Below are 22049 nucleotides of genomic sequence, written 5' to 3'. Positions count from 1 at the left end.
ACCGACGGAAACTCAGGCAAATTTCCCACGAACCCCACACAAACGACCCCTCTGTTCATTCTTTGACAGTGTGTTTGCTCTTTTTTCCCTTTCCATTCCATCCTGAGGCCGCCCATGATACGTATTTCTACTATTTGCCGACAGAGCATACTGTTACGGCCGTCATCATCGCGGTCCTTTTCAACCTCCACTTATTTAGGTCAGTCAGACGGTGCACACGTTTGTACGCTACGCCCCCACCATTAAACTGATAACTTTTATCCAGCACGGAATCCTCTTTTTGAAAAGATTCTCATTGCCAACCGGTATGGATCTGAATGTTTGAGAAAAAAAATACGAGTTATCTGACGCGCTGTCCGTTGCCAGTGGCGAGATCGCGTGCCGTGTGATGCGTACCGCCAAGAAACTCGGTATCAAGACCGTAGCCGTGTACAGCGAGGCCGATGTAAATGCACAGCATGTCAAGATGGTCAGTACTCCATTTAATTAAAAATTGAGATTGCTGTTCAATTTTGGAAAGCCTATAACATGACCTCGGGCTTTAGGCAGACGAGGCTTTCTTGATCGGTCCTCCACCTTCAGCCGAAAGTTATCTTGACATTGACAAGATCCTAAAGGTGGCAAAGATGACAGGAGCGCAGGCGATCCATCCAGGCTACGGTTTCCTATCAGAAAACGCTGATTTTGCCGACAGAGTGATGGCAGAAAAGTTGCAGTTCATTGGGCCTTCTGGAAACGCAATGCGTTCTATGGGTTCGAAGAGGTAATACAACTTGCACTATCAAGTCTGCATAATACATGGATATTTATGATGGTCACGATGTAGCGAATCAAAGTTCATCATGGAGGACGCTGGCGTCCCTGTGGTGCCTGGCTACCACGGCGATAACCAGGATGTGAAATTTCTAAAAGAACAAGCAGAGAAGATCGGGTACCCGGTGCTCATCAAGGCAATCAAGGGTGGAGGTGGCAAGGGTATGCGTATCGTGAGAAGTCCGAGCGAATTCGAAGAGATGCTCGAGTCATCAAAGAGAGAGTCTATCAAATCATTCGGTGACGACAAGGTGCTGATTGAAAAGTACTTGGAGCGACCTCGGCACGTCGAAGTACAGGTTTTTGCTGACCGACACGACAATGTTGTGCATTTGTTTGAGCGTGATTGCTCTGTCCAACGAAGACATCAGAAGGTCATCGAGGAAGCACCTGGTCCTGGCTTGACTGAGGAAATCCGTGCACAGCTTGGTGCCAAGGCTGTTGCCGCTGCGCGCGCTGTCGGATATGAGAATGCAGGCACGGTCGAGTTTATCATGGACAACATTGACAAACGCTTCTATTTCATGGAAATGAACACTCGATTGCAAGTGGAGCACCCTGTGACGGAAATGGTAACCAACACTGATCTTGTACATTGGCAATTTGAGGTAAGTACTATGAAGGAAGCTCTCTTGTCACGCTTGTATCCTGACACTGTGTTTCCTTATTCTTAGGTTGCGGCCGGCAACCCTTTGCCCATGACGCAAGAAGAGCTGCAACTTCGAGGTCACGCGTTTGAGGCGCGTATCTATGCGGAAAATCCATCAAAGTATGTATACATTACTTTGTTTGGTTTGGTTTGTATATCTCGCCTGATACTCACAAGGGATCTACAGCCACTTCTTGCCAGACACTGGACCGCTGTACAGTGTCCGTACGCCACCCAACTCAGAGGACATTCGCGTCGAAACTGGGTTTACCCAGGGGGATCAGATTAGCGTGCACTATGACCCCATGATTGCCAAGCTCGTGGTTCGAGGTCAAGATCGCAACGATGCACTGAGACGATTCCGAAGGGCGTTGGAGCAGTATCAGGTATACATCAATTTTTTTTTAAAAAAAAGAATTTATTGGCAAAGATGATTCCTCTAACAAAAGAGGGGGACTGGGCGTAGATCGTTGGTCTGCATACAAATATTGATTTCGTGAAACGCGTTGCCGAGCATCCAGAGTTCATCAAGGGCGAAGTCGAAACAGGATTTATTCAGGTACATACGGGGACTGGGGGGATGAACGATAAGCATAAAAGCATGGCTAACAGATTACTCCTAGGAGTTTGAAAAGGATTTATTAAAGGAGCCTGCAGATGCCGATCCTATTACATTGGCGACTGTTGCCAATGCTATCCGCTTGCGAAATATTGCCGACATGCAGATTAGTCAAAAAGGTAAGCAACGGTGTTGCAAGTTCTCTGTCGGCGACGCATTGACGCCTCCTTAAAATTAATAGATCCATTCAGCCCGTGGTCCTCGCTTAAGAGCACTTTCCGTCTAAACACCATTGACAGTCAAAGCCTTGATGTCTCTGCTAACGGCAAGAAATATACCATATATACTTCACCGTCATCGAAGGCTGCTGCAACCGGCGTGGTTGATATCAAGATCACAGATGCTGAGACCAAGGAGACGCTCAAGACTTTTGCCAACGTGGAATGTCACTTTAACGAAGAGGGAGAGCTAGTTTCTAGCATTAACGGTGAAAAGATCAAGAGCAACGTTGTGTTGAGAAACGAGCACGTTGTCGTTTTTGACAAGGTAAGAAGAAAGATGGTATTTGATCTAGAACATGAACAAATTTATTCAAATAATTACGATTCAATTTGTTATAGCACGGTCGAACAGAACTGGATCTTGCGACACCAGAGTACATTGTCGGCACCGCCGCTGGAGCAGACAGCTTAGGATCGGTGAAGACGCCTATGCCATGCAAAATCTCGCAAGTGCTGGTGTCTCCCGGTCAAAAAGTAGAAAAAGATACAACACTCGTCGTCTTGGAGGCAATGAAAATGGAGCATGTCATCAAGGCACCCATGGCAGGGGTGATCGATCAGGTGCTTTACAAAGTCGGAGACCTTGTCGATGAGAACAAGAGTCTGGTCACATTCGCTTCCGAGCAATAGAAAAGCTGTAATGGCAGTAATAAAATACACTTTATCTTTTTGAAATTACTATTCCAAGCTAACGTCGGCGTGGCAACGAGAACTCCATAGTGAGGGGTGCCTGGTTTGTGTGCAAAAACAAACGTGATGTTCCCCCTTGAACAGACCATGATTTATTATTGTTATTATTGATTCTTCATCGTGCTGTCCTAAAAATATTAGTTTTTATTATTATTTGCAGATACGAAGTACATTTTCGGTGCATACAGCGAGAAAGTGTGTGCCCCAGATCGACATTTGGGGAAACCCGAATGCAGACAAACGAGAAGCGCCACGACCCTGAGAGTGCTGCTATCTTGTACTCCTTTTTTTCTCTCTTTGTTTTCAACCAGGCCATCCATGACTCCTCCTTCTTCTATTCCTCTTTCAAAACTTCTTCGACGTTCACGACTAGCGTTTTCAAAGTTTCACTACAGACGACACCACCACCACCAGCATCCGCCGCCAGCGACACCGACCACCAGCAGCAACTGTCAAAAGAAAATGAACGGGTTCTCGTTGGGACATGACATGTCTCCATCGCCGAATCAGCTGTACAAGCTTGGCAACAACTATCTGTTTGGACGGCAAGGATATCCGCAGAACAGAGCGTTAGCAGTAAAGTACTTTAAGAAAGCGACCAGCTTCGGGCACGCACCGGCAGAAGCTGTGCTTGGATTTTGCTACGAATTTGGTCTGGGCGTGGAGAGAAATTTCAGGTTATCAGAGCAGCACTATCTGCGTGCAGCGCAATCAAACGATGGATTGGCCATGGCACGACTCTCCTTTTTGCGAAAATACGGCAGACCCAATGTGAAAATCAATCGAGCCGAAGCTGAAGAGTGGGCTGCTCGAGTCCGTCGCATCGCACACACAAACCCTGTTGGCTGGATCGTCCAGGCAGCCACCCTCGACAACGACGCTGCGGCCCAGTATGCGCTTGGAGTGTGCTACCACGACGGTGTGGGGATGCCCAAAGACGAGCATGCGGCTTTCCGGTGGTACAAGGCTAGTGCAGATCAGGGAAATGCTCGAGGACAGGGTATCTTAGGTTATTGTTACGGTGAAGGGTTTGGAGTCCCAAAGGACGAGGTCGAGGCACTCAAGTGGTACAGACTTGCAGCCGAGCAGGGCGAGACCGTTGCTATATACAATGTTGGTTACTGCTACGAAGACGGCATTGGCGTGAAACGAAATGTCAAAGAAGCAGTCAAGTGGTACCGGTTATCAGCTGAACAAGGAAATGCGTTTGCACAGAATTCACTCGGATACTGCTACGAGGACGGAATTGGAGTAGAGCAAGATCTCGAGCAGGCTGCGATGTGGTATAAGCGATCTGCGGAGCAAGGTTACCCCTGGGCAGAATGTAACCTCGGTTATTGCTACCAAAACGGTATCGGCATACCAAGGGATGATGCATTGGGTGTATATTGGTATCGCAAAGCAGCCGTCCAGGGTCACGCCCGTGCACAACATAACCTCGGATTTTGCTATCAGAATGGCATTGGCGTTGAACGCAACGAGCAAGAGGCAGTCAAGTGGTACAGGCGATCGGCTGAACGTGGCAACATATTTGCGTATCACTCACTAGGATACTGCCATCAGAATGGTATCGGTGTCCCTGTCAACGAACAAGAGGCTGTCTTTTGGTATTACCTGAGTGCTGAAGAGAATCATGCACCGGCCCAGTTATCGCTCGGTTATTGCTACCGCAACGGCATCGGCGTACCAAAGAACGAACGCGAAGCTGTAAAGTGGTTCAAGCGATCGGCCGAGCAAGGCAACGCCCTCGCACAAAACTCGCTTGGATTCTGCTACGAGGAAGGTCTTGGAGTCAAGAAAGATCCAAGCATGGCTGTCCATTGGTATCGCAAGTCTGCTAGACAAAATAATCCATGGGCACAGTGTAATCTTGGCTACTGCTACGCCAACAGTATCGGTGTAGAGCAGGATAACACCAAGGCCGTGTATTGGTATCGCCAGGCATGTCTCCAAAACCACGCCAGAGCACTTGACAAGTTGGGTGTCCATTTGCAATCCGGACTTGGCGTCGAACGCGATTTAGAAGCAGCATTTGCGCTTTTCAAGCGGGCAGCAGAGCAAGACCATGTTTCGGCACAGTTCCATTTGGCAAACTGCTACGAGAAAGGCCTTGGATGCCCTGTCGATCTTCATCAAGCAACCGTGTGGTTTGAGCGAGCGGCTTTAGGTAAGTAGCGATTGTCATCGTTCACATTATTTAGTAACCTTTTTCTAATTCTTGTTTTTACAAAGCCGGTTGCCGAAGCTCACACGACCGACTGCGCCGTCTCCTTGTCAGGGTATGCTTGCTATCACCGGATTCAAGTCTGAGTGGTGTAGGCAGTATGAACGAAGAAGACCTCGTTTGTTGCGGATTCATCTCTGGCCACAGCGCACCAGCTGCTTAAACATGCGTATATCACACTTATACCTTTTACATTATTCCTCGCACTCTCCCTAATACTCATCCATCCTGCAAAGTGGAATTGATCCCGTACAAAGCCCAAAAATATCCTATTTACCCACTATATTACAAAGCATTAATCGCCAAACAAGTAATACAAGAGTAAACTTTCTTTAGCATGTGAAAGTCTTGTCTGTCTCTCCTTTCCCTCCTCCTTCTCGTTTTAGCGTCATGGCTTCTAATTCACGCGAAGATAAAAGTATGAGTGAATCGCTAGACATGTCAACAGCGTCCTTGCTTTCGCAGCAATCGACCGCTTCTTCACGCGACCGTTCAGAAAACGGCGGCGGTGCGCCGACCGATTCACACCAAGGACTCTCGTCATCGTCAGTTGCCGATTCTTCTATACCGTCATTGCCTTCACCACCCTCGCCAGGTTCCATTGTTCCAGAACTCGATACACGCACACAAGCAGCAGCAGCGGCGCCAACAACTTCGTCGCCGCCTTCCTCTCCAGACAGACCTCAAACAACTTCTTCCTCACAACAGTCGCACCAAGAAGAGCAGCAGAACCAGCAGCAACTGCTACCTTTGCCGATACCATCGCTACCAACAAAGGACCCATGGAAACTTTCAACAGTCTTACATGCACTCTTCAACTTTGTATTCAGGAACAACAATCTGCCGCTACTTTTAAATGCAGTGTACCACTTTACAACCGCCCGTCGACTCATGACAAAGCCGTGGCTCACCGTCAATCGATATGTAAAGATACCGGCAATGCAACCACAAGGCAGCAACGACCATCGGCTTATTATGGCAGCGGCGACGCTGGCAACCGATAGCTTGCGGGCGATGGGTTCACTGCACATGGCGCTCGGTTTCCTGGCAAGCTTGGCGCTTCAAGAGCGGCGCGTCGCGACGGAGCGGTCAGCGTTGATGGTACTTTCCTTGGCTGCTGCGGGGCAATCATGGTCGCACGCAAAAGCATACTGGGCCGACGGCCAGTATACATTGAGGGCGTTGAAGGAAATTGGCTCGTTGGATGCATTGGTGCTTGCTGTTAGCAGCGTCGCTTTGATCCAAACCGTGCGGAGAACAGGACAGGTGCCCTAACGTTGAGAAGGTGGAACAAGTCCCTTGTGGATGTGATAGTACACAATAGTCGAGTCAGAAGAAACAATGGCAAACGTTATCTTTCTGATAATAATCGCTATTAATAAGTAAACAACCTTTATTCCTGTACTGCAAGAGAGTTGGTACCTGAGATCGTCTGATCCGCGTGCTTTTTCCAGCTTTGCAAATGTGTCAGATATACTAGAAACAAGTAACAGTCAGACTAGTTTCTTTGGCAAAGCTGAAAGAATTGACCGTACATTTCCACAGAGAGCTGCCTGTGCTCATTGATAGGAAGGATAGTCAGTCGATCTTCCGCCTATGATTGATCTAACGTCAATTCTCTTTTCTTGCTCGAGTTTCGCATTTCTATGTCATACCGGGGAGCCTGGTTCGACAGCCTCGATAAACGTAAGCTCTCCAGGCTTGATTTGGATCGTCTTCCACATTTTGGCTAGAACAAGGTCCAGATACACCTGGCGTACCAGCGGCCATTGGTCCGATGGTACCTGGGCCTCCATTGCTTCTAGCTAAATAAAGCAATACGTATCAGCGACCACTGCTTTAATGCATAGCTAAAGTTATAGCTATTACCTCTGACTGCAGTATCATCGTCGTGGGGTAAGAAATTGAAAGGGAAGGGAAACGAAAATCTCGCGCTGGCGGAAAACTTTTGAAGCCGAAGATTTCGGCGGACTTTGGATTATGGGAAGTAGGGAGAGAAGGAGACGTTTATTCAGATGAATGGGGTATTGTAAAATGGGATATCAATGGCGAATAGAATTGGCTATAGTGGTATTAGAGAGACTTGCTGATTCGAATGAGATCAGAAACTGCAACTTTCGGGAGTCCATATCCACCGCAAATGAATGATAGTGGCGCCAAGAATCAGATGATTCAACAGTTTTCTATTCAATTGATCAAAGACGGCCCAAAGCGACTTCCTTGTTGGCAATGGCGGAATATGGGGTCATGATGTCTGCGAGACCGGTCAAATATGCATTCAAGGTTTTGTTGCCAAGGATTGGCAGTGTCGCCAAAGAGATCACGGATCTCGTCCAAAATCTTTCCAAACTTGGATCCATGGCTGCATTTGATGGCAGTGACCGATGCCACATCCAAACTTGGTCGCTCGGAAAAGTTGTGATATTTAAAAGTACTGCGTGATCCAATGATGGTCATATCGATATGCCGATCTTCTGTCACTGGCAATGGTACTGTTCGAATCCAAATCCGCCAGGGTCCAAAAAGATGACAGGACGTAAGCATAGATCGTTGCTGATGGTACATATGACTGGATCGAATTCTATTCCTCGTCATCCAGCGTAATGATTTAAGTTGACGCAGCGGAAGGATAATGAATACTGCGAGGAAAGAAGCATTTGAACGATAACAAAAAGTACGTTGTGTAACGACAGAAGACTTTGTTCTATTCAAAACATAGTTGACGAACATGAACTGAATAGGAATCAGCATTCAGTTGAAAATGCGCGCACTGTATTATGTTTTTTCTCAAGAGTAATGGCAGCTGTGAAACTGTAACGTGGGTTTATTAGGGGTTGAGAGAAAAGTTCAAAGAGTATTTAATCGGAAATCCGGAACTGTTTCCGCATTGAGGTGCATGCAGAGTTGACAAAAGAAATCCAGTCGTTTCACTGAAAATAGGAAGGGAGGTCTGGTCGCGACCATTATTCGGTGACATAGGTTGTCGCGGACCGCACCAATGTTTTTGCTGTTCCTGATATCTCGAGACTGAGATTGCGCGAGGCAAAAATTTTTTCTCACATCATTCTCTCGGCGTAATAGGACTGAAACATCCAGGGCCGTTGATTTAGAACATCGCCTGTCTTGTGTGAGAGTGGCTACATTTTCGCGTCACGGGAGCTACTGGTAGACGCGACGCCTTTGACAGCACCAGAAGTCAAGCTCATCAATAAGGTTACATAGCATTGATTGCGCACGGACATTTATGTTTGTCAGACGTCAATTTGCAAACAATAAACAACTAGGTCCAGACTCATCAACGGAATACAGAAATCGGGGAACACAGCATGAGTAAAGAGAAACAACCGCTCTGCTGCCAGCGATGGCCTGGGTGCACGGTGCGATCTCCATATAAATGTGGAAAAAAAGAAGTATCAGGATTTTATTTTCTGCATCTGTGGTTTATCCCCAATCCTCTCGTTTTTAAATCAACTTTCCAATCCTTGCTAAATATACATAGAATAATAATGATCTTCTCTACACTCCTTCCTCTTGCCATCTTCGCTGGCCTGGCTGCCAGCGCTCCTGTCAACGGCACCAGCAATGGAAACCCTTACATTCTTGTCAAGAACAACTGCGATTACAAACTTACCGTTGGCGAATCCCAAAACGGAAACATGTATGGCACCTCGGTTGAAGTAGATGCCGGTGCATCGCACACTTTTACTTTCCAAGCCAACTGGGCCGGCCGTGTGTGGGGTCGCCGAAGCTGCAGCGGCAAAACTTGCAAGTATGCTGGCATGTGGGCGCCTGCCACACTCGCTGAAGTCTTTTTCGAGAAGGGCAACGCTGATTGGTATGATATCTCTCTCGTCGATGGTTACAACGAACCAATGACTTTGGAACCTATCAATCCTGAGATGTCTGTTTCCGGATCCCAATGCGGCGCCCCAACCTGCTCCAAATCTCCCGATTGCCCCTCTGAATTGGTCCTCAAGGACGACAACGGCAACGTCATTGGTTGCGAGGTATTATGGATCTGCTACCATCTGTCGTAAGTGGTTCCTCTCTTCTCATACATATATCTGTTAGAGCGCATGCTCCAAATTCCAGAGTCCCGAATACTGCTGCACCGGTAAATATACCGAAGGTGTATGCGAGCCCTCCCAGTACTCCAAGCTCTTCAAATCTGCATGCCCTGATGCCTACTGTAAGTTTTGTTGAACCGATATTATCACTCACTTTGCAAACGAGTGAACTAACTCAATGTTATTATTCTTCTAGCTTATGCTTATGATGACGCCACCAGCATGTACACCTGCAAAGCTCAAGGATACAAGGTCACTTTCTGCCCATAGATGACTTTCCGTCCTCTCGTCCCATTTTCATTAACAGCTGGTTCTGACAATCTTGTGTTAATTGGGTGGAACGTGTTTGTCAGGACAGAAACGTACCAGATGTTTGTTCGTGCTGTAATAAATGTTTTTCCGTTGTTTGTCTTTTATGTTTTCGTTAATCGACATGTTGGCTTGTACTTGGAGATGTGTGAATTTTGCATATGATCCATTGATCCATCATATTCACATCGCTTTCATCGCCTATCCTTTGCATTAAAGCGCATGTATTTGTAGCTAACGCTGCCCTTTAACCCGTGGTCGTAGATTCTGTCCTATAGACCGGTACGGCCTTTATCAGTTTTCAAGCGGCGCGTCAAGGTGCGACGGCACGCTGTATGCTCTGGCACCCGTGAAGTGTGCGCCATCTATGCTATCCTCGGTGCTGTAGACAGCAGCTAAGCCTGTCTTCTAAAATAAGCATGCTTAACGGAGGCTGCTCTGTAAATTTCTGGACTTTCCATTCCCAGAAAAAAATATGCATACGCTTGGATCCAATAGCCGTGCAGATGCTCGTTCCATGATCAGGCAGAATAGACGATAGTAACCTCGTGTTCTCAATCCGGGTTAAGAAAGGCTGCAGCGTTTGCTTGCTACTAGAGCGACGTTGCTAACACGATTAATCAAGTCATTAATCTCTACTATAGCTCACTTGCAATAGCAGAAAGTCCAACAACAAATGATATTTTCTTCTGTTTGCAATGATGGGATTAATCATCAAGGGCAGTCTCTCGAAGCATTGTGTCACGCCAAATTCCGGAAATGTCGCTGGCGGTCCCTGCTCTTGATTTTCTAGCAACCGCCAACTGCTTCTCCTGACTATATCTTTTTTTTGTCCCCTTCCCAAACTTACCTTTCCTTCAGCGCCACAGGAACCTTAAAAGGCTATTGTCTATTACTTGAAAGTTGTAACAATAACTCATAAACTAACGAACGTTTGCACCATTTAAACGACATTGCTTCTGTTCATGGCTGATGAGCAGTCCTCCAACGACGTTGACGGCAACAACGAGGCAACTAACAGCGGTCGTAAGAACAGCAATCTAGGTGCTGCTTGTTTCCGCTGCAGAGGATTTAGGCGAGTAAATCTGTATTCATCTAGGCATTGTGTTTATGCATTTCTGACTCGGATTTGCCTTGCTTCCAGACATGCGTGCGATCGCCAGAAACCGTCCTGCTCCCGGTGTAGACGGCGTGGAATTACGTGCACCTATCCGGAAGCAGCGCCGACGCTAAAGAAGCTTCAGAAAGCTACCGAGACCTTGAGCGATCGTATACGCAAGTTTGGTGACCGGCTCAAGTCTGCTGAGGGCATGCCCCGGGAATTCAGGGCCATATCTTTGCAAAGATTGGCGCAGCAGGCACGCAACGTAAATGTACCATCATCAGCAGCAGCAGCGGCGCCCGATATGACAACGCCTCCATCCTTTTCCGAAACGTCGGACACGGTTTCACTCGCCTCAGATACAACATCGTCAGAGCGCGACGATTCCAGCATCAATCGATCCAAAGCACCTAGCGTGGCGTCAACGAGTAACTTTTCCGTGTACCCTTGCAGCAAATGCTTCAAAGATCTTCAGCAATGCGATTTGACTATTCCGCAATGCAGTCGCTGCGAGGCGAACGGTTTTGAATGCGTATATCAAAAGACGGAACCAAAAGCCAACCACGTTTCACAAGTTTTGACCACGATGAACAAAGTGATGGATCAGTGGCAGGAATCTATTGACAAGATGGCCAAGGATTTCGCACAGAAAACAAGAGACTTTTCGCAGCGAGCTAACAATTCTTTCAAGATGAAGCCATTGCCGCCTTTTGCGTGGAAAATAACATCGACTGGTCGTGGTCTATCTGTAGAGAGTAACGTCAACTCGTACAACGACCTATCGAAACTAGTAGATCAGTTTAAACGCACAATGCATATATCACCGCGGGAAACTGATCAAACAGCATCTGAACGTGACAGGTCTCCATCTTTCTCGGAAGAACGGCACAGGATTGCAAAATCTGTTGAGTTAGATGACACAAGCTCCATTCACACCTCATCAGGCTTCTCCTTTGCAGTGTGGAATTCTTGGAATCATCCTACGCATGCCATGCCCCAGGATTACCCAATTGACATTTCAGACGAACTCACGGATAATCTTGTCGATCTATACTGCCGTTCACCGTGCTGCTCTGCGATTCGTCTGCCCATTGTTGATACGGCTGAATTCCTCGAGCGGTACCGTGACCCTTGTGAGACAAACAAACCTTCTAAAGTCCTGATCTATGCCATTTGCGCCATGGCCGCTCGCAACGCATTCCAACTGCATGTCTGGGGAAAGCGGCCTGCGCACGAAGCTCCGAACTACAATATGGGCAAAGCATTGTCGATGGCTTACTGTCTCAGAGGAAGGGAACTTCTGTCTGACTGTTTCGATGAACCGTCCATGGATAACTGCCAGGCAGCCTTTTTGTTATCGTACTGCCATCACCAGAACGGTTATCCCTCTGTGATTTACATTTACGAATGGATCGCATTCAATATGGCGCAGGAGTTGGGTTTATACGATCCCAATCGACAGCTCACGCCCAAAGAAAGCATGCTAGTTTGGTGTCTCTACTACTTCAATACGTGGTACCGTGTACTACAAGGTGACCCCAACTTAAACGTAGAATCTAGTCAGTTTTATCCCAAGTGCCCGTTGCCTCCGCCTCCAGAGAAACCAGATATCGAAATGGACGGTGGACCACCATCTCAAGAACTAGTAGACTACTATGTTTGGAGCACGTGGTATTATCTGATCCGCTTGCAGATCTTACGGCACGATGTCATGTCTCGGCTTGTAGCAGCACAGGCCGCCGGCAAAGCGGATCCAGATTTGCCGCTGGATTTGATGGAGATGCAAGATCGTCTCAAGGAGTTCTACGACAACTTGCCTGATGAGTGGCGCAATCTAGACATCAATTCTCTTCCAAACCAACATAATAATTTAGATGGATCGCCGCCGTCAGCAACCTGTGGATTTGATGATCCTTCAGACCAGAAGCAGTACTGCGTCGATATTCACAGTTTTGCACGATTTTGCATACTGAATGTCCATACCTATTACAACATTAACAAAATTCTGCTGTATCAAGCATTCTTTCCTTCCGACCATATACCCACATCTCCTTTCTCGCTCCAATGCCTCTACACGTGCGTCGATGCCGCATACTCTATTACCCAGATTTTGGAGTACATGTCAAGGCAACGCGACGAATGCAACGTGCCGCTGCTAGGCTTCCTCTTTTCTAACATTGTATACATCAAACTGCTCAACTATGCGGACGACAAGTGTAAATCGTTTGCTCTTCGGTGTCTGCAACTATCCGTCGATATCTCCAAGGCCTCGGTCACATATACGTACGATTTCGAAATGGCCAGAAGCTTTGTTGCCGTAATGGAACATGATGTAAGAGAAGTCTGCTCCGGGCAGAGATTTCTCCAGGGGCAATATTCGCATCGTGCAAACAGCGTGGATTCTTCCTCGGATGGTTGGTCGCTTTGGTCCAACAATTCATTATCATCCTCACCCTACACTCCTCAACAGAACGGCGCTGGCTCTACGTTACCAAGTCCCATGGATTACGAGGTCAATGGATTTGTCTTTCCTCCTCACGCTAGTCTGCAGCAGTGATTATTACCCCTATCCTCCCTCTTTCTTTCTTTCTTGTTCTGTTCTTCCCCTTCAAAATGCATGTTTACTTTTTACTATTAGGTATATAACATTTCTTGCCTTTTTCCCCACCTTCCCATGTAATCCAATCCTCTCCTCCTCCCCCCACCGTGCTTTCTGATATAATACAGTTGTAATCTTGTTCTTTTATTTCCGGCCTAAAAATCCACTGTATCCTGATGATGAAGAGTTTCTATTTTGTTGCTGTGTTTGCCTTGAAGACATTGTCCAACCTCCTTCTTGCATAGCAGCAGAAGCGTCGAACGAGGATCTCCTTGGTCCAGTGAGGCCACCGCCCGGTTTTTGAGCCATCAGTCTTGCAGAGCTTTGATTACTTGTCGTTGTTGTTGTGTCGACCTTGTTGGTGCTGTTACTTGGCATGGGCGACACCGGCCGACTGCGTCGTCCTAGATCGATGTACGAAGACGCGGAATTCTCGCTGCCTACTTCGTCGTCACTTGAAAGGACTTGTTTCAGCTTTGCAACTTGATGAACCAACGGTTCCAAATCTCTTGCGAGCGATTTCTGTGCACGCTGCACGGCCTCGTACTCAGCTTCCAGAGCTTTTAGAGCCATCTTCTTTTCAGCCAACTGTTTATCCAGTTGTTCATGCTCTTGCTGTTGTTGCTGCTGCAAGGGCTGCTTCCGCTCTGTAGCGTGAGATGAAGAAGAGGATTGGTCAAGGTGCTCGACCGCGCGCAGGATAAGGTCTTCAATCATCCTGTACATGACACCGGTATATTCTTCCAAGTGATCGCGCATGTTAGACATGGACTTGTCGAAGTATTCGCGTGCGTTTTCCTCGTAGCGTTTGAGCTGTTGGTTGCTTTCATCGTTACTCTTGTTGCTGCTGCTATTATTGTTCACGTCGCGCCAGTGGCTGTTGAATGCAGTCTTGACAGCGCGGCGCACGGTCTCCTCCATGTGGCTCGAGTTGAACTTGTCGAGAATACGAAGCGTGCGCTCAACTAAGCCTCGGGTACTCTGCATCATTTCTTCCAGCTCCTCAGCGGCTGACGACGACGTCGCGATGTTACCTACTGCGTCGGCAACAGCGTCGTTGGTCCTCACTGCATTGTTGCCGTTGGTAAGTCGCTGCTTCTGCTGCGTCTCCTGCATAGCTTTGATGGATGTCAGTCGTTCCTGGATTTGCTCGAGCTGCTCAGAAACAGCGCTGCTACTCTCAAGCTGAGCAATGATGTGGTTGAATAGCTGGCCCATGACATCAACACCCTTTTCGTTCTCCTGGCGAGCCTGGTCTTGAGATTCTTGCAGCAATTTGCCCAGCTCCAGTAGCTTTTCCAACTTTCCATTCATTTCAACCATCCTGTTTTCACTCTCGAACTTGTCTTGTCGCTCCTCCTCCTCCTTTCCATCATCTTGGCTATTATTGTTTACTAGCATGGTTTGTATATCTTGAATCATGCTCTGGATGGCTTCCATCCTTGTATCATCAATGTGGATGCCTTTACGCTCTTCTTCAACGTACTCCATGGTGGTGGTCATGAGCCGTGTTTGCGACAGTTGCAGCATTTCCATCATTTGCAGCATATCATTCAACTTTTCCTCTATCCTGCTGCTGCTGGTAGAGGTATTATTACTCTCTTGTGCATTGTTTTCCTGCAACGCTGCTGTTGCTGTCTGCCGTTCCTTGGATGTTTCCATGAACTGCGTCATTTCCGCTTGCAATTCCGTCCATCCACTCTTGGCTTCCTGCAGAATATCGCTCAATTTGGTGATGCCTGACTTCATATCCATAATGTGACCTTGCACCAGTGGCTGCGAATCACTGTGCATCTTGATAGCATCTCTCAATGAATTCAGGCTAAACTTGACATCCTTGATGGTATCTTTCACTGTGCGGGTATCATCCTGCTCCTCCTGTGCAGCCTGTTCCAGCTCTGTCGCTTTCTTACGCCACTCTTCCATTTCCTTTTGTGTATCTAAGCACTCTTGCTCCTTTTTCGTAAGTTGCGACTCCAACATATTTGTCTTGTTCCGCCAGATGGAAAGTTCACGCCGCAGCAGTTCATACTGCGTATCCATCTCGTCCAGCTCCTTTTCGCGTGCCTCGTTCTTGTCATGCATGGCCTCCAGTTCTTCCTTGAGCCGATCTTGCACAGCAGCAAGCTCGTCCCTTAGCTGCTGATTTTCTGCTTTCAGGTTATCCACCGATGCTTGCAGTTCGCGGTTCATCTGGTCAGCTGTTGTCACGCGCGATTGGAGCTCGCTGTGTGTTGCCATTGATACTTTGCCCAGAATCGATGTGAGTGCATCGATCCAGGCCTTGCGTGACGCTATATCGTCCGTCGCCAGGATCACGTCTTCGCGCTTGACGAGGATCCGGAACTCCCACTTGATACCTGCCCTGTATTCTTGCGCGCGTGGCTCGACTTCAACTGCTTCGCTCATATCGTATGTCTGAATATGACTCGAGAACTGCAAAGGGAACCTCTGTTTTAGCACCAACGTCCTTTTTGTTTTTCCTTTTTCTTTAAAAATTTAGTACCTTGTCATCTTTGTATAGATAGAGCCCTCCTGGCTTGATAGCATTGCCATGTTTTGCTACAGCGTACACTGGTTTCCATTGCTGCACAATGTTAGATAAATTATTATTAAAATTTTGCAAAGACTATTATTGTAATGGCTTATTACCATCAGACCGTTTTTTTTATATAACCATCCTTCCCGGACCACTCGAAATTCTTGACTGCTTGTACGGACTATGCGGGGTTGTTGATCCTTGTGTCCTGCAGTAGCAGTTTCGTCCGGTTCTTCCACGATGGCTGCTGGAGACGGCGACCTTGCAGATAATACGCTGCTGCTTCCAGATGACGAAACAGTCGTGTTGCTTCGTATTGAGCCGGACGGGCTGAGCATGCGGGATGGGTGCTGCTGTTGCTGCATAAGCCATTGATGATGCTGCTGGAGTGCAGCCACTGACTTCTTGCCGGTGGCAATGATAGGACGCCGAGGCAGTTTATGGGCATCCGTGTCGCCGCCTCCATCATTCATAGCCAACTGTTGCTGCCTACGGATAGGCTGCGATTGGGTATACGAGGTTGCGATGCTGCTGGGTCGTACGGTGCCTGTATCCGTTGCCCTACTGCTGCTGCTGCTTCGCCAAGTATTGGAAATGGATGGACGTGGCTCTGGTTTTTCGTACATTACTGCTTGGCCTCAGAAGAATAATCGAAAAGAAATAAAAAAAGTAGCTAAAGTATAGGTTAGATTATTTACCATTATCCAAAGGAAAACTCTAGTTGCCTTTTATGGGCAATTATGGACAACAAAAACAATGGCCCCCTCATGGAAATCAAAGGTCAAAAAAAAGAAGAGAGACATGCACTACGGAGAGGTCACGGTGACCTGCTGTATACATTGCTCCAATGCATGTATTGTTCGCATCTATATCCGTTGGAAAGATGATCGAACTTTCGGGTAAAAGTATATGTTTGCAGATAAGCGCTTCACGCTTCGCTTCGCTCGCTGCGCTTGGTTCATTGAAGCTCATGCTGATCCGAATCCGTGGGGTAACCTCGCTTGGCCTTCATAAACCTCCATTCTCCGGCGGTTTGCAAGCAAAATGATGCTACAGTAAAAAAGAAGGCTAACTCCCCTGACATGGCGCAAGCGCGATTCATGCTTTTTTATCCCGAATCCAATTTAATGCAAATGTAATACCGCAGCTTTCCATCTTTTTCCTTGTTCTTTGTCCTTTTTCTCGACGACGATCGCAGAAAATGGCCAAGCACATTGTTGTCGTAGGAGCTGGAGCAGTAGGCGCATGCACAGCCTACTTTCTCGCTCAAAAAGCAACGCCAGGTCTGAGCGTCACTGTCGTTGAAAAGACCAAGGTCGCGTGTGCCGCGAGTGGCAAAGCCGGTGGATTCCTTGCTCGAGATTGGTAAGCGTTCACAAATCATGGAATGCTGGACAAGTAGCAAAAGAGAATTTTTGCTCAACTTTTGTGTGTGCTAGGTGCGACGGCAGCGCTATCGGTCCTATAGCACGCAAGTCATTTGCTTTGCACGCAGAACTGGCCGACAAACTCGATGGAAAATCTAAGTACGGATACCGCCCAGTCGACACATACTCTGTTTTCGTCCAAACTGGCAAAAAGGCAGGCCAAAGAAAACCGGCTGCTGTGGAATCGAGCACTATCGAGTGGGTCGACAATGAGAATATCAAGGCTATCCAGCAATTGGGAACAACAAGTGACACAGCTCAGGTGCATCCCGGCCAGTTTACCAACACTGTGCTGGGAGCAGCAGAGGACACTGGCATTGTTCGGGTTCAGTGCGGCACAGGAGTATCTGGATTATTATATTCGGAAGAAGATGGACATACGGTGGTGGGTGTCGAGCTGGAAAACGGTGATACCATCCAGGCCGACGCTGTCATTGTATGCATGGGACCATGGAGTGGACAGCTAGAGCTGAAAGGAAGCAGCCACCGGGTGAACGCACTGCCGATCGAAGGCTCGCGTGCACACTCTATTGTATGTCGGCCCAAATTAACGGTGCCTGCACAAGCACTGTTCACGGAAATCATTGAAGGCAGAAGAAGCTATTCACCCGAGGTATATCCACGTCCGGTAGGTTCCCCAGTATATGTATCCAGCGTAACCTGTATTCATTGCTAATGCTGTGATGTTTATTTGGCAGGACGGTACCGTGTACATGTGTGGAGCCACCGACGACGAACCGCTGCCTTCCTCTGCAGATCAAGTAAAGATAGACCAAGAAGCCATAGATCAGCTCAAGGCACTCAAAGACGTAGTGTCACCACAGCTTGAAGGTGAAATTACCGCAGAGCAAGCTTGCTACCTGCCTATTTCCCGGGACGGTACACCTTTGATTGGTATGCATCCCAAATACAAGCAGCTCTACGTCGCTACCGGCCATTCATGCTGGGGTATCCTGAACTCTCCTGCGACGGGTCTCATGATGGCCGAACTTGTTTTGAACGGCGAAGTCTATAGCATAGACGAGCGTGCTGTTCGCTCAGTGGATCCTAGGAATCGTTGCTAAACAATTTTGCTATTAATTTTAATATCATTTTTGCGCAATGATGCTGCTTGTCTCGTCAGAGCGGGAATCAAAAGTTGCTTTTTCATAATTGATAAAGCAGAAAGTGGCTGGCAATTTTTTCTTGGGATATATTTTTTCCAACCTTGATCATTGAGCATAATGGATGTCACAGAGATCCTCGAAGCACAAAAGGCTCAGTTGTAAGTAGAGCACTGTTGCTGCAAATGACGATTGCAAGATTGGAGGAACTCAGATTGGAAAGACTGACATGGTGTAAAAAAGTAAACCGATCACTGTAGAAAAGCTTGTACCTCTCGATTTCGATGTTAATCTACTAGCTGGATTCGATACCAATGCACTCGACGAGAAACGGTTAGCGTAAGTGGGAAAGACTGGAATATATGCGACAATTAGAGGGTTTAATGAAGACTATGCAGGGGCAATGAACGGGACGAATATCTGTTACAATTGACTCGAGACAATACCCAGCTCGTAGTAAACGAATTGTTCAAACTCCCAGTCGAGGGAGCAGATACCGGTATTCTTGCAAAACTGCCTGAACGCATCAACAAACTTCCTCGCGAGAAGCCAGTACCTGCCGATCGACCTCTGACACGCTGGGAGAAGTTTGCAAAGGCCAAGGGCATCAAGAACCGCAAGAGAGAGCGATTTGTGTGGGACGAGGAGAAGCAAAAGTATGTTCCCCGATGGGGTTACGCTGGCGGCAACAAGAAGGAGGATATGGACGACTGGTTGCTCGAAGTACCTCAGAACGCCGACCCTATGGAAGATCAGTATGCAAAGAAGCGCGAGGAGAAGAAGGTTCGAGTGGAGAAGAATGCAAAGCGACGACGACGAAACGAGGAAGAGGCCGCAGCTGCAACCATGTCCGGCAAAAAGGATATCAAAGAGTTCAAAAAGGACGAATTGCAGGCGGCTATCGCTGCTGCCAAAACTGCTACTGCAAGCTTGGGCAAGCACGATCCCGAGCTTCCAAAGAAGAAGAAAAAGACTGGCACCACCAAAAAGTCGAAAAAATAATAATAATAATAATAATAGTAGCCATCGATCATTGTCAACATCATATCTTTTCCCCGTTTTGCGTTTTCTCCTTTGTTTTTATATTCTACACATGCACATCGTTTACACATATAAAAAGCATTGTCATTGTTGTCTCATGTCTGAAACGCAAAAGGTTTAACGATCGAAAAAGAAAAGACAAGACGCATTGTTTTTTACTGGTTACAAAGGGGGAGTTGGTATATATTATCGTACGATTTTCATCACTGCTATGCACGGATCGAATCCACTTCCATTGTGGTGTAAATAACAAGTTTCACGGTCGACAAGTGTAACTAAAAAACTTTAGTGCCTGTTCTAAATAGTAGTCTGTAAGATGACATTCCCGGTAGTTGACACAACATATTACATCACGAGGTTGCGACGCGGCGGCGGCGTAGTAGTACTATTCATCAACCAAGAAGAATCCTCAACGCTAATCAGAATGCATTTGGGGCCGGGGGGGAGCACAGACGTCTCAAAGTGGGTATTGTCCCCCAAAGTACCGGGGCCGAGAAGAGCAAAGTTCTATCTCTCTTTGGAGATCGAGATGCCGATGTACACAAAAGAATAACTGAGAAACAAATGAAGAAGCTGGCTTTCCTCTCTTACAGCCATGTGCGCGTGTATGTGCGCGCGCACAAATAAAATATAAAACGCCAAAAGATGCAGGCGCCAGGACGGTGATGATCTGCTACATATCATGTTTCTGTCTTTTCTTCCTCCAGGGCCCCCATCCCCCGGGAGAATATACGCACATGTGTACATCTTTTTTTTTTACGGAAAACGGATCGTTCCCAGACACGCGCCAAAAGTTCCGTTTAGGCTGCAGCAGGCTGTTGCAGCACCAGCTGACATGTTTGCTACAGTTGCCGAACCTTGTTTGCAGACCCAGCAACAACAAGTTTTGGTAAAACTGCTAACAGCAAAAAAAGCACAATACATTGCGATGCACAGAAAATCTATAAAGGTTGATGTTTTATACAGAAAATAAAGCGGATGAAACAAGACCTTCCATACTGGAGAGAGAGAGAGAGATGGGAGAGGGAGATGTAGCAATGATGTAAATTTACGGGACAAGTAATGTTGGAAAGAGAGAGAGAGAGAAAGAAGACGGCAACACAAACAAGATTATCAGAAAATATTTACATGAAAGAAAAAGCTGCAGTGGGGGCGATATGGTACATGTAACCGTTGGGTACATAGTTTGGAGGTGCTGCATCCACGTCGACGCTGTAACCAGACAGGCTGCTGTTTGTAGAATTGTCGCTATACCGACGGGATTTCCATTCGTATGGATCATAATACATGTACTGTGGCGTACAGTAGCTGTAATACGAAGGTTGGTTGTACACAGGATACCCGAATGTATGACCAGTCATCAGAAGCGAGTCGTCCTGCTGATAACATGGATAGTAATACACCCCCGCTGCAGGGTATCCAGAATACACTGACCGATCGTGTATAGAGTTGCACTGGGCGACCCATTCTGCAAAGACGGTATCGTGAACATGCAGCATATGCTTGAGTTGATGCAAAAAATCAATCTCCATCTTGACCAGTTCCGGCACGGGTATCATGGAGGCGCGAGACCAATAGTTCTAATAAGAGAACAATCCTGCTTTAGGCATTTCCTTCCTCCACCCCCAACAACAACAAACAACAATGTGTACCGAGTCCACAGTGCCGCAGTCTTCGACGAACTTGTAGGCCAGTAACAGTGCTGTGAGGAACAAGCTTCGCTCGGAACCGTACGTTGGCGGCGGTGTATTCGATTGTGCGTAGGTTTGTACGTATTTCAGACTTTTTAACATAGGATTCTTAGCGACGGGCTCTCTCTCTATTTTCTCATTGTGTATATTCTGCGTTGCTGCACAGTAGCTGCTGCCACAGCAACAACTGTTGGACCGCATACCTTGTGTAGACTACTGAGGGAGAGACATTGATGTAGCCAAGGATTGTCTGACAGTAGGTGTAAAAGTCGAATTGTCTTGAGCTATCCCACTTGTTCCAGAATGACGAGACGACGGCTGTACATAGACCAGGGAGGTCCTGTATCTGTTTCAACTGTGCCATAATGGAAAGAAAAGTGTATTCTTTAATCGGCAGCGTCGGCGAGGAATTTTTTTTTTCTGGGAGGACAACTGCTGTGTGTGTGCGTGTGTGCGCCATGACGTTTTTGAGGAGTTTTTCCAAGGTCGGGGAGAGATCAATGCTGCTGCTGTTGTGTGTGTGTGAGCACGCACCCTGGTTCATGCACTCTTACTGGCAGTGTGCGAAGAAGCGGGACTTCGACTGCGTCCTTTTTACATGACAACCCCATTCCCTTCCACCTCCCTTACAATGTATATCTATATCGAAGATATCACATAAAGGGAGCATATAAGCTTTTTTTTTCTTTGATCTGGAAAAGAACAAAGATGAACTGCTGCTTTCCCAAGTTTGGCAAAGTATTGTGCTTGCAGAAACTTTCTTGCGGGCTGTGAGTGGTGACGGTGGAGCGGAGACACATACACACGCACATCCAGCAGCAGCAGCAACAAACCTCCTCCTCATCTTCGGGGGGTTCGCATGCTCCTCTGCTAACAAAGTATATCATGAAACCGATCGTTGCAAGCGCAGTGATTTAATATATATATATATATATATATATATATATATATATTA

At 47.2% G+C, this 22049-nt stretch overlaps 11 protein-coding genes across 11 annotated transcripts; 7 read left to right on the top strand and 4 right to left on the bottom strand.

Moving 5' to 3' along the window:
* Positions 1-114: 114 nt before the first annotated feature.
* On the top strand, positions 115-2932 carry VTP01DRAFT_6200 (uncharacterized protein; the record flags this gene model as incomplete). The annotated part of the gene is made up of 11 exons (XM_069385076.1): positions 115-199; positions 266-305; positions 367-469; positions 546-763; positions 827-1421; positions 1488-1582; positions 1650-1848; positions 1929-2021; positions 2086-2200; positions 2263-2567; positions 2642-2932. The coding sequence occupies 11 exons, from the start codon at positions 115-117 to the stop codon at positions 2930-2932; spliced, it is 2139 nt and encodes a 712-aa protein (XP_069242573.1).
* Positions 2933-3310: 378 nt separating this feature from the next.
* On the top strand, positions 3311-5379 carry VTP01DRAFT_6199 (uncharacterized protein; the record flags this gene model as incomplete). The annotated part of the gene is made up of 2 exons (XM_069385073.1): positions 3311-5159; positions 5225-5379. The coding sequence occupies 2 exons, from the start codon at positions 3311-3313 to the stop codon at positions 5377-5379; spliced, it is 2004 nt and encodes a 667-aa protein (XP_069242572.1).
* Positions 5380-5606: 227 nt separating this feature from the next.
* Positions 5607-6491, top strand: VTP01DRAFT_6198 (uncharacterized protein; the record flags this gene model as incomplete). The annotated part of the gene is made up of 1 exon (XM_069385072.1): positions 5607-6491. The coding sequence occupies one exon, from the start codon at positions 5607-5609 to the stop codon at positions 6489-6491; it is 885 nt and encodes a 294-aa protein (XP_069242571.1).
* Positions 6492-6714: 223 nt separating this feature from the next.
* VTP01DRAFT_6197 (uncharacterized protein) lies at positions 6715-7103 on the bottom strand (the record flags this gene model as incomplete). The annotated part of the gene is made up of 3 exons (XM_069385071.1): positions 6715-6810; positions 6872-7021; positions 7086-7103. The coding sequence occupies 3 exons, from the start codon at positions 7101-7103 to the stop codon at positions 6715-6717; spliced, it is 264 nt and encodes an 87-aa protein (XP_069242570.1).
* A 300-nt stretch (positions 7104-7403) lies between these two features.
* Positions 7404-7781, bottom strand: VTP01DRAFT_6196 (uncharacterized protein; the record flags this gene model as incomplete). The annotated part of the gene is made up of 1 exon (XM_069385070.1): positions 7404-7781. One exon carries the CDS (start codon positions 7779-7781, stop codon positions 7404-7406), a length of 378 nt encoding a protein of 125 aa, XP_069242569.1.
* A 941-nt stretch (positions 7782-8722) lies between these two features.
* VTP01DRAFT_6195 (uncharacterized protein) lies at positions 8723-9553 on the top strand (the record flags this gene model as incomplete). Its single annotated transcript, XM_069385069.1, has 3 exons — positions 8723-9223; positions 9288-9405; positions 9480-9553. The coding sequence occupies 3 exons, from the start codon at positions 8723-8725 to the stop codon at positions 9551-9553; spliced, it is 693 nt and encodes a 230-aa protein (XP_069242568.1).
* Positions 9554-10557: 1004 nt separating this feature from the next.
* On the top strand, positions 10558-13251 carry VTP01DRAFT_6194 (uncharacterized protein; the record flags this gene model as incomplete). The annotated part of the gene is made up of 2 exons (XM_069385068.1): positions 10558-10667; positions 10737-13251. The coding sequence occupies 2 exons, from the start codon at positions 10558-10560 to the stop codon at positions 13249-13251; spliced, it is 2625 nt and encodes an 874-aa protein (XP_069242567.1).
* A 186-nt stretch (positions 13252-13437) lies between these two features.
* Positions 13438-16458, bottom strand: VTP01DRAFT_6193 (uncharacterized protein; the record flags this gene model as incomplete). Its single annotated transcript, XM_069385067.1, has 3 exons — positions 13438-15729; positions 15800-15880; positions 15946-16458. The coding sequence occupies 3 exons, from the start codon at positions 16456-16458 to the stop codon at positions 13438-13440; spliced, it is 2886 nt and encodes a 961-aa protein (XP_069242566.1).
* Positions 16459-17033: 575 nt separating this feature from the next.
* VTP01DRAFT_6192 (uncharacterized protein) lies at positions 17034-18323 on the top strand (the record flags this gene model as incomplete). Its single annotated transcript, XM_069385066.1, has 3 exons — positions 17034-17197; positions 17272-17887; positions 17958-18323. The coding sequence occupies 3 exons, from the start codon at positions 17034-17036 to the stop codon at positions 18321-18323; spliced, it is 1146 nt and encodes a 381-aa protein (XP_069242565.1).
* Positions 18324-18482: 159 nt separating this feature from the next.
* Positions 18483-19364, top strand: VTP01DRAFT_6191 (uncharacterized protein; the record flags this gene model as incomplete). The annotated part of the gene is made up of 3 exons (XM_069385065.1): positions 18483-18523; positions 18606-18701; positions 18761-19364. 3 exons carry the CDS (start codon positions 18483-18485, stop codon positions 19362-19364), a joined length of 741 nt encoding a protein of 246 aa, XP_069242564.1.
* Positions 19365-20527: 1163 nt separating this feature from the next.
* Positions 20528-21458, bottom strand: VTP01DRAFT_6190 (uncharacterized protein; the record flags this gene model as incomplete). Its single annotated transcript, XM_069385064.1, has 3 exons — positions 20528-20983; positions 21056-21185; positions 21298-21458. The coding sequence occupies 3 exons, from the start codon at positions 21456-21458 to the stop codon at positions 20528-20530; spliced, it is 747 nt and encodes a 248-aa protein (XP_069242563.1).
* Between the last annotated feature and the right edge of the window lie 591 nt (positions 21459-22049).

The sequence above is a fragment of the Rhizomucor pusillus genome (assembly GCF_041956525.1).
Source record: "Rhizomucor pusillus strain CBS 183.67 unplaced genomic scaffold VTP01scaffold_3, whole genome shotgun sequence".
Lineage (NCBI taxonomy): Eukaryota > Fungi > Mucoromycota > Mucoromycetes > Mucorales > Lichtheimiaceae > Rhizomucor > Rhizomucor pusillus.
Note: the sequence above shows the minus strand (reverse complement) of the source record. Positions and strands in the feature narration are given on the sequence as shown.